Source organism: Chlorella variabilis, assembly GCF_000147415.1.
Source record: "Chlorella variabilis unplaced genomic scaffold CHLNCscaffold_15, whole genome shotgun sequence".
In the NCBI taxonomy this organism is placed as follows: Eukaryota; Viridiplantae; Chlorophyta; class Trebouxiophyceae; order Chlorellales; family Chlorellaceae; genus Chlorella; species Chlorella variabilis.
This window is the reverse complement of record NW_005435073.1, coordinates 1,163,640-1,173,799: the sequence shown is the minus strand read 5'-3', so window position 1 is coordinate 1,173,799 and position 10,160 is coordinate 1,163,640. Positions and strand designations below refer to the sequence as shown.

The window sequence follows — 10,160 nt, the reverse complement described above, 5'->3', positions numbered from 1 at the left end:
TACGCGGGGCGGGGGCTTGGGGAATGGCGGCTTTGGTCGTGGAGGTGGCGGCTTTTGTGCAGTGGTAGGCTGGGAAGCTCCTGCAGCATTCCAGCAACCATGTGCAAGCCATCCTCACGAGAGCCCACTGCTCGCGAGCCTCCTTCAGGTGCCACCCATGTGCATGCGTGCAGTGGAACAACGGCCAGCCCATGCAGCTAGCGGTGCCGTGATTTGCACAGCATGCATGGCGTTTATTCTGTGCAGGCGCTCCTCACCTAGGCACGCCAAGAGTATCAAGTACAGCGCTGCAGCAGACCTGGCTGGCATGCCGGGCAACGGGTGGCTGCAGCCGGCAGCCGGTTGGCGGCGGCGGCGGCGGCGGCGGCGGCAGTGGCGGTGTCCTGGAGGGAGCGCGCAGCCCAATTTGGCTACTCGCAGCTCCCTCAGCAAGCAAAGCGCTGAGGGAAAAGAGCCGCCGCGGGCCCCGCACAGAAGGTGCTGGCACCAGTTCCAGGCCCCAATGGCAGCGCAGCGGACAGGAGCGCTGCCAGAGACCGGGGCGGAGCCCAAAAACCCGCGGCCTGATGTTACTTCAAAGCGAGTCGGATGGCGGCGGCTGCTGGGATAGCTACCACCCATGTTGTGTGGCCCCACTGTCACCGAGCGAGGGCACGGTACTGGCCACCTCCCCTCTTGCCCTTGTCGCTCAGACATCCTGGCCGGCTTTTCAGTGTGGGGCCACTCACTGACAAAACTCAGTGCAAAAGTGAAAGGGGACGCAGAGGTGCAGGCGGGACCAAAAGGCACGACACGTACATGCGACGGCGGTGCGCAGGCCGCCAGCCGGGGTTGCCAACTGAGGCCTATCCGCCTCACACCACCTTGGTCTTGGTTTTGCCCTTCACCGCCAGCTTCACCATCGTGGCGAACCAGTAGTAGTTCAGCAGGTTGAGGGCGATGCTCATCACCCTGCAGAAGCAGCAAGCATGCATGCATCGGTGTGCATGAAAGATGAGCACACACGACGCAAAGGGGCGATAGCAGGGCGCAGCGCAGGCAGCACCGGGGCCCGGGGTCGACACCGCTGCATGCGCTGCATGATGACCGAAACGAGCCACACGCGGACGCACCTGACGACCCAGATGGCAGCCGGCGGCAGCGCCGGGGACGCCGCCAGCAGCTGCCCGGCGCTGTCCCGCCAAAACTCCACCGTCATGACTGCACGCCAGGGGCGGCGCAGCAGCGGTGGCGGGGAACCAGTGAGGGGGCGCGGGGGAGGCATATGGGAAGGGTGCCAGCAGGTGCGAGCCGAGCAGGGCTGGGCAGCGTCGCGACGGCGGCGGCTGTGTGTGGCTGGAGGTGGTGCGGCTCCGGGCAACAGGCCCCAGCCGCCTCTGCCCGGCTAGCGCTGGGCTGGGCTGGGCCGGCCCTGAGCTGCGGCTGGCGGTTACACTCACTGGGGCCCCAGACGACGCGGCAGCCGAAGAAGGCCAGCATGAAGGCCGCGTTGACCAGCGGCATTGCAGCGCTGCTGCCCAGCCCCGCCTTGAGCATCAGCCACCGCGTGTACATGGCCGGCGTGCTGAGCTCCCACATGAGAAACGCGGCGCCTGCACGCGGGCGACGGCGGGGCAAGGCAGGCGGAGGTTGGCGCGGCCGCCACGCGCGGCTGCCGGCTGCTGCCGGGCTGCCCAGGCAGCGCCGGGCAGGGGCGAGCCCGATCCGTGTGGCACCACCGCCAGCACGCGCACCGTAGTAGTGCATGACGCCCCGCATGGCGGCGATGGTGTACACGCAGGAGCAGACCACGGCATGCAGCAGGAACTCAAAGCCGTTGTCTGCAGGGGCAGCGCGCAGGCGCGGGCGAGCAGGCAGTTGGTCCCAGCCGTCGATCAACGCCCCGGGGGGGTGGGACGGGCCCAGTCACAGGCGATGGCGCGACGAGGTGCGTTGGGCGCCGCGCTGCAGGCCGGCGCCCGCCCGGCGCCCGCCTCCGCGGCCCGCTGTGTGCGTGCTGCGCGTGTTCTCACCGCTGTACTTCAGCATGCACAGCACGATGTCGTAGAGGAAGTAGCCTGAGGCCACCTCCACCATGCGCTGGGAGGTGGGGCTGGTGCCCACAAACGGCGCGGCGCGCAGCGCGGGCTCGCCCAGCAGCACGGCAAAGGCGAGCGGGAAGATGGCGGACAGGAACACCATGCCCACCAGCTTGGCCGCCAGCTGCAGGGGGCCCAGACAGAGGGCAGCGCAGCTTTGACTACACCATGGTGTGCCCTATGGAACGAGGCGCCGCCTCGCTAGGGCAGTCGCATGGCCAAGACGCACCTGGGATAGGAAGCGGCGGGCCTCCTTCGTGCCCGGCGGGCCCTGCCGGAATAGACGCAGCAGCAGGCCCTTTTGCGGTCCGTGGCTGATGATCACATCCAGCAGCACCATGCCCAGGGCTGCAAGAGGCAGGGGAGGTGCCCTCGGTGCGTTGGCGGCAGGGTTTGGCGGCCGGCGGCAAGGTGGTAGCTGCACGCAGGAGTGGTGCTGCTATGAGTTGCGCATCGCTGGACAACCCACTGCTGCCGCTTACCAAAGGCACCAGCACGCTCCACCGGCGCATCGAGGTGGGTGTGCAGGCCCGCCCGCTCCAGCAGCTGGATGATTGTGTATAGCAGCTGATGCAGCATGCTCAAACGCCGCCCACCGCGACCGCGGTGATGTTGCGGAGCACAGTTTCAAAGATAATCAGACTGTGCTGTGAAACCCCAGTGAGCGGGTAGAAAACGTTGACCAGGAGGCGATCGCTGCCTTGTTTGTCCCTCGCATTGAATGGCAGCAGATACTCCGCTTGTAGGCCAAAGCTCCCGGGCTCAGTGGGCAGCTGATCAACCCGTCACATGATCTGCGACACTGTGTCCTGAAACGACTTGCTCCTATAAATAAGCTCTGTAAATGACTCCCGAGCAGCAGAAGGCGGCGGGCAATGACGCCTTCCGTCGGAGGGTGAGCGCCTATGCCGCCGCCACCCAGTGCCACCCTGCTCGCTGGGCTTCCCGACACACCCGACCTACCAACCACCCCCTGCCTTCAGGAGTACAACCATGCTGCGCAGCACTACACGGCTGCGCTTGAGCACCTGGATGCAGCAGCAGGGCCTCCCGGCATGCTGCAGGCTGGCTCCGAGGCGCTGCGGGTGATGTTGCTGTCCAACCGCTCGCTGGCGCTCTTCCGGCTGGGCGACTATGCGGCAGCCACCGAGGATGCCCAGGCAGTTCTGGAACTGCAGCCCGGGCTCAGCAAGGCTGCCTTTAGGGCTGCCGCGGGGCAGCTGGCGCTTGGGGATGCGGCGTCGGCGGTGCACCGCCTGCGGGCGATGCGCTGCGAGGCCGGGGCCAAACCTGCCGACATGGCAGCAGGCTGGGTGGCTCTGGAGGTGCACGCAGCCGCCCGGTTGGCGCACGAGGAGCGCCGATCCGCCAGCTCTGGCTCGAGCGAGAAGCAGCAGCAGCAGCTGCAGGTGCTGGCGTGTCAGGTGGCAGCAGAGCTGGCAGCCGAGGCAGATGGCGAGGCAGGGGCGGATGCCGACCCGGTGGAGCTGCTGCAGCAGCTGACCAGCCTGCTCGGCAGCGGCGCAGACCAGGACGCAGCTGCCGAGGCGGCGGCGGCCCTGGAGGACCCCGGGCGCCAGTGCTACCAGCTGCTGCTCTTCCACCTGGCCGGCCCCAGCTCCAGCTGCGTGCGGGCGGCCGCCGCCGCGCTGCAAGCAGCCGCCGTGGCAGCCGGCGCCGGCAGCCCGGCGGTGCTGTGGCCCACCACAGTGTGGCTGCGGCTCACTGCCATGGCTGTGGACTGCTGCTCCGGTGACAGCGCAGCTGCCGCCATGCAGCTGCTGGGGTGGGCTGCGGCTCGGGATGCATGGGTGCGGCAGCACGTGTTGCTCCACCTGCTGCCCGGCTCGCCAGCAGGCCCTGCTCAGGAAAGCCCTGTGGAGCGGATCCTGGGCCTGCTGGAAGACACCGGCAGGCTGCACAAGGCGGCGCCAGATGCGGTGGTGGCGGCTGCGCTGCTGCTGCAGCAGTACGCCAGCGATGTGGCCAGCACAGAGGTGGTGCTGCACTGCCGGCCGCTGCTGCCCCTGCTGCGGGCGGCTGCGGCAGCTCCGGGGATGGCGGCTTTCCAGCCGCAGGGCAGTGAAGGCGGCGAAGCTTGCGAGGAGGATGGTCCTGGCGCAGACGGCGGCAGCGCAGAGCTAGACGGCACTGCCAGCCTCAGCATGGAAGACATGGAGCAGCATGCTCTCCAGCAGCTGCGCCGGAAGCTGCAGCATGTCTTCATCCCGGAGCTTGTGGCTGTTCGGTCGTGCCTGCTGGGAGCGGCCAGCGCCCTGGCGGGATCCAGCCGGCACCTGGTGCTGGCAGAGGCGGTGGAGGAGAAGGCGGCCGGCAGCAGCGCTGATGGAAAGAAGACGGTGGTACCTGGCGCCTTTGTCACGGGTAAGGTGCCGAGCTGTGAGAGAGCAGCAGCAGTGTGCTGTGGACCCCCGCACGCTGCAACGTTGATGGTTTAGAAGCAGCTGCTCCCGCGCTTGCCCTCCCTCCCCTTGCAGAGCTGCTGGCCTTTGTGCGAGAGCTGCACGAGCAGCAGCCGCAGCGCACCGCGCCAGTGCTGGGGCAGGATGGCGCCCCCGAGGCCTACATCAAGCGCCGCTTTGCAGCCGACTTCAAAGACAACCCGGCAGGTGATCGCTTGGACTCTTTTTTAGTTTGCGACAGAGTGCGGCATTGAACTGCACGCTGTGCATGCTGCACCGGCTGTCGCGCTGCGCCGGCTGCCCTAAAGTGCGGCGACATTGCGCCACTCAGGCTGCCCACATGCCTGCACAATGTGCACCACTCGGGCTGCCCACATGGTCACACACTGTGCATCCTCGCTCCTTGCAGGCGACTATCTGCTCTCGCTAGATCTCCAGGATGGCGCCACCCAGCGGCCAGCGCAGCAGGCAGCGCCGGCGGGCACGACGCAGCTGGAGCTGGCGCTGGCCCTGCTGCTTCACACGGCTGCCGCTGGCAGCAGCGCCGCGGCCCTGCTGTACCGCAGCGATCTGTTTGCTCTGTGCAGTGAGCTGTGCGCCTACTGCACCGAGTCGGTCGTGGTGGCAGCACAGCAGCTGTATGCGGCAGTCGCCGACAGGGTGGTGGCGGCTGCCGAGGAGCTGCTCCAGGGCAGCGAGGTGCCAGCCCTGGCGGCGATCTTCCTGCACAGCAGCAGCCACGAGCACCGGGTCCGGGCGCTGGGCAGGCTGGCGTCAGCCTCCGCGACCTGCAGCGGTGGCGAGTTTGCGCTGCTGACGGGAGTGGCAGGCCCCCAGTCGGCGGAGGCGCCTGCATGGGCCAGGGGCAGTACAGTGTACCGGGCCTGGCAGCTGGCACAAGCCAGTGGACAGGAGCAGGGGGCACCCGCGTCAGGCAGCAGCCAGGACTTGCAGCAAGCGACCCGCAGGCTGGTTCTGCGCTGCTGCGAGCGGGCCCAGCAGCAGCAGCAGCTGCCGCCGCTCACACCGCCCGGGGGCGGCGCCTGGGCGGCAATCGGGAAGAAGGAGATGAAGCACATGCTTTGGGAGCACCACCACAACCAGCAGACAGGGGTCAGCGTAGCCGCCAGCCAGCAGGCACAGCAGGAGGTGAACGGTGCGTTTGTGGAGCTCAGGAGGGGCTTCCTGGGAAAGCCGCCGCTGCCACCTAGGCAAGTCCAGCCAGCCGCCCGACCCGGCATGCAGCGGCAGTCGGCTGTGCAGGCTGCACCCAGCAGCACGGATGGCAGCCCTGGGGGCAGCGGCGGCGCGGCTGGCGTTACCGCTGGCGTGAGAGAGGTGGCAGCGCGCAGCTACAAGAGCGGTTCTGTGCTCATTGAAGAGCTGCCATTCGATCCAGCAGCAGATTCCGCGCCCGCCTCCAAACCCGCGCCCGCCCCTCCGCTGCCGCCCCAGGCGACGCCCCCGGGGGCCGCCTGCAGCCCGGACGCTTCGGAGGAGAGAGTATGGCAGGGCAGCCTGCCTACTGAGGAGGAGGAGGAGGAGGAGGTGCCGGATCTGCATGATGTGTTCGACAGCAGCCGACTGGCGGGGGAGCAGCGGCGGGTGCGTGCCGAGTGGATGGCGGCGCCGCTGGCCAAGAAAGTCAGGTAAGCATAGCACGCTAGCCTAGCCGCCCCTGCCGATCGATGCCCATGAGATGCTGGCTGCCGAGGGAGGGGCAGCTGTTTATGCACTCGCTCGCCACACGCCCAAGGGTGTGGGGGTGTGGCATGTCACTGCCGGTACTGCTGGTACTGCAGGTGGACCCAGACCAGCCTGGACGTCAGCGTGTTCGTCACGCTGCCAGCTGGCACCCGGGCGTCAGAGGTGCAGGTGCGCAGCCGCGGCCGGCGGGCGTGCGGCGCGACTGCTGCGAGCCGACGCGGAGGCGGCTGCGATGCACACAGCCTGCCGCGGCGGCCCCCTGCCTGCCTGCCTGCAGGTGACAGCGGAGAGCGGCCGCCTGATGGTCGGCCTGGGGTGGTATGGGCGGGTGCTGGATGGCGCCCTGCATGGCTCGGTGAAGACCAAAGAGTTGCACTGGTGCCTGGAGGACCAGGAGGTGAGGAGGCACCACCAGGCCCTGGCTGCGCCGCCTGCGCCAGGCGCCTGCCAGCCTGCTCGGACTCGCACCGCTGGCACGCCCGCAGCCGCTGGCTGTTGTCCACGGCCCTGCTGAGTGCCCGCCCCATGCCTGGCGGCAGGTGCACGTGATGCTGGTCAAGGCGCGGCAGAGCTGGTGGAAGGCGCTGTTTGAGGGCGGTCAGGAGAAAAGCTACCGCGAGCTGCTGCACGAAGCGGTGAACGCAGGTGGGGCGCCGGCGGGCCTAGGCCCCTGCCTGCCCCTGGCAGCCATGGCATGGCAGATTGTGCATGAGTGCCAACGCCGACACCGTGCTAAGCTTTCCAGGCAGCTGCCGCATCATGCCGACCCTCTGCTCCGCGCCACGCCGCTGCAGACGAGCCGGTGCCGCCATACGACGAGCTCAGCGACTCGGCCAAGGGCATCATCGCATCCATCCAGCAGCGGCAGGCCTACATCCAAGCAGGTGCTTGCGGTGGTTGGGCACTGCCCGGGGCGTAGGCCGCATTCCGTCGCCGGGCTGGGGTGCGGGCGCGCCCTTGCCGACCCGCTACGCCGTGCATCCAGCCCGGTTGCTGCAGTCCCACTGTTGGCTGAAAATGTGCATCCGGCTCTTGGTGCAGGCCTCATGGATCCCAACGCGCCCGACGACTTCCGCATCGTGCTGGGAGAGAGCAGCCTGGGGCAGAGCGGCGGCGCGGGCGCGGGAGGGCAGCCGCAGCGCTGAGCTAGTGCTGCGCAGGTTGCTGCTGAATGTTGTCTCTTAATATTTCACCATGGCTTCTCTGAAATTCCGTGAGCGCAAACCTCAGCTCGCGGTCAGAGCGCCGGCGCCCTCGCCAGGTGGCTCCTGACAAACGCGTGGCCTTGTGCCTTGAGGAATGGAGCTCCTCATTTGTCCACTCTTGCTCCGAAGCAATCGTATGTAATCTCAGGCAGCCCCCGAGGCGGCGCCTCGCTCCACCTCGATGACCGCCTGGTGGGCCTTGGCCCTCGTTTTGGCCGCCTGTGAGTCCTCCGACTCCATGGTTTCTCGAACGCTGAGTTCGCGAGCGGGCAGCGCCTGATCCAGGCCATCTACCACCGCCCCGACCTCCGCCACCATCTGCTGCCGCCGTGCCGCTCCACCCTGCCTTTGCAGGCTGCGGCGCCAGGGCGCGGTATGTGCCCTCGTACGTAGTGCCCCTCCTCTTTATTCAGCAGCGGCTAGTGATGCAAGTCCAAGTGGGCAGCCCGCCCCTGACGCTCACCTGCATCGCCGACACAGGCTCCGGATGTGAGCCTGCCCCGTGCCCAGCCCAGTCACGCTTGGCCCTCCTCGCTCGCTTCCCCAACCACCGGCCCCACCCCTGTGCTGCAGATATCACGGTGCCCACGCCCCAGGACTGCCCAGGAGCCTCCCAGGCGCTTTATTCGCCCGCCGCCTCAACCACCGCCGACGCTGGAGCGTTTCCTGCCAAGAACCCGTGGGATGCCCAGGGCCCACCCGAGCCTGCTAGCCCCTGCCAGACAGCCGACCTGCCTCTCGCCAACGGCTCCACCGCCGCCACCTGCACCTTCAACTTCAACCAGAGCTCCAGCCAGGGCCAGCAGGCAGCCAGCGGCGTGGTGGCGACAGACCAGCTGCGGTTTGGGGCGGGGCTCACCGGATTCGACACGTGGGAGCAAGTGGAGCTGCGGGCGCCGCTGGGGGCGGTGGCGTGAGTCCCGCCGTGCCGCCGGCCTGCCTGCCTGCCTGCCTGCCTGCCTACTCACATGCGGCCATTCGCAGCCATGCCAGCGCCAGGGCGAGTGTGGACATGCCCCCGCTGATGCTGGCAGGGAGCTGTCCCTTTGCCCATGGCTGCAGAGCCGTGGCCGACCCCGACGCGTACTGCCGCTCCCCGGCCGCCACCTGCGGCCTCAACACCTGCCCCTCCAGCCTGCTCCTGCAAACCGTCCGCTTTGCGCCCGCCGGCATCGACAGGGGAGTGGGCCTGTGCGTCAGCGCCAGCCAGCCCAACACCTCCTTCCTCACCCTGGGCGGCGCGTGGCCCTCGGGCGATGTCGCCTCCCTCCAGTACGCCACCACGCAGCTGCAGCCCGGCCCCAGCAACAGCACCAACGCGGGCTTCTACGGCTACTGGGTGCGCCTGGATGGTGTCAGCCTTGGCGGCGAACCCAATGCATCATCTGCCACACAGGTACTACACCTCCCGTACCAGTGGTGATGGGGCAGATGGTGTGCCGTGCAGCTTAGCTGATGCAGCGCATGCTGGCAGCCTATCCCCGGCTGTGAGCGGCGCAATACGGGGAACTCGCCCCTGCTGCCTGCCTGCAGGCGGGTGGTGCGCTGGCGCTCCTGGACACCGCCGCGCCCGGGCTGGAGCTGCCGGCGGCGGTGGTGGGCGCGTATGTGGCGGCGGTGACGGCCGCTGTGGCCGCCGACCCTCGCCTGGCGCTCCTTTCGGTGAGTGTTGGGCTGTAAGGCCGAGGGCAAAGCGGGCGTGTGACATGCTGGCGGCATAAGGTTTCACACTACATGCCTATGGCAAAATGGCAGTAGAGGTATCGAGTGTGCACCGTGACTGACGCACTGCCGCTTGCACCACCGCCGCTTGCACCACAGGCCGCCCCGCTGGCGGTCAGCGGGCCGAGCCTCGAGGCCGTCTCTGCCGCCTTCCCAAACATCACGCTGCACATGCCAGGCAACGCCTCTGGTGCGTGGGTGTGGCTGGATCATATTTGCCAGCCGTCTGGCGCCGCACAGTGACAGCTGGCTCATGCCGTGCCCACCCTGATCGTCAAGTGCCCACCCTGCTCACACCTGCTCACAACTGCAGTGGCGATATCTGCCGGGAGCTTCACCACAGCCAGCGGCAGCAGCGGCAATTACACCATCAGCGCTGCAGTGCTGCAGGCGGCCAGGCCGGGGGAGCCTGCCATGCTGGGCCTGCCGCTGTTTACAGGCCGTGCCACCTCGCTGGGCAATGGGGTGGCCGTGTTCTCGCAGCTGCTTGGCGCCGGCGGCTGCAGCGCGCCGGGGCCGCTGGGGCCGACGGACGACCCCGGGACGTCGCCGCCGCCCAGCCGCGGCAGCCGCCTGTCCAGGCCGGCTGGGGCGCTGGCCGCTGGAGCCGCGCTGCTTGCGTGTGCCTGCTTGGCATCTTGACCGCAATTGATGACGCTGAAGTCTGATTTTACACGTGAGGTGATTGGCCAAGAGGCGCGACTGTTCCCTCATCTCTCCAGCTGCTCCTGCCGCTTCACTGCCCCGTCAAGTGCATCCCACCCAGCGCGGCCACAGGCGGGACCGCCGGCTGCTCGACCCGCACCTGCCCCGGCGCCTGCGCCTCGCCCGCGCCCGCCAGCGTGGCGGTCGCAATGTCTGCGGTGGGCGGCAGCGGGATGCCCTCCAGGCCGGCATCCCGCCGGTAGCGGTCGGTACCCGGCAGCAAGCCCACCGCCGGCACCCAGTAGAGGCGCGGCAGCGCGGCGGGGGACGCACCCCCCGCCGCCAAGGGTCCGGTCGCGGCGGCTGGCGCTGCTCCTGCA

At 68.4% G+C, this 10,160-nt stretch overlaps 3 protein-coding genes across 3 annotated transcripts in view; 1 reads left to right on the top strand and 2 right to left on the bottom strand.

Moving 5' to 3' along the window:
• Positions 1-854: 854 nt before the first annotated feature.
• Positions 855-2,657, bottom strand: CHLNCDRAFT_53483 (hypothetical protein; the record flags this gene model as incomplete). Its single annotated transcript, XM_005846002.1, has 7 exons — positions 855-951; positions 1,113-1,200; positions 1,440-1,592; positions 1,734-1,820; positions 2,013-2,202; positions 2,308-2,426; positions 2,561-2,657. 7 exons carry the CDS (start codon positions 2,655-2,657, stop codon positions 855-857), a joined length of 831 nt encoding a protein of 276 aa, XP_005846064.1.
• Positions 2,658-2,983: 326 nt separating this feature from the next.
• Positions 2,984-9,777, top strand: CHLNCDRAFT_53482 (hypothetical protein; the record flags this gene model as incomplete). The annotated part of the gene is made up of 13 exons (XM_005846142.1): positions 2,984-4,463; positions 4,577-4,708; positions 4,911-6,150; positions 6,304-6,376; positions 6,486-6,605; positions 6,748-6,853; positions 7,003-7,092; positions 7,768-7,902; positions 7,987-8,326; positions 8,476-8,752; positions 8,947-9,075; positions 9,235-9,325; positions 9,449-9,777. 13 exons carry the CDS (start codon positions 2,984-2,986, stop codon positions 9,775-9,777), a joined length of 4,542 nt encoding a protein of 1,513 aa, XP_005846204.1.
• A 17-nt stretch (positions 9,778-9,794) lies between these two features.
• Positions 9,795-10,160, bottom strand: part of CHLNCDRAFT_36297 (hypothetical protein) — a gene marked incomplete at its 5' end in the record, with an annotated part of 2,082 nt that continues 1,716 nt past the window's right edge. The window contains one exon of the mRNA XM_005846001.1: positions 9,795-10,155. Within this exon, the coding sequence (XP_005846063.1) occupies positions 9,872-10,155 (284 nt within the window). The 3' untranslated portion in view covers positions 9,795-9,871. The remainder of the gene's footprint in view (positions 10,156-10,160) is intronic.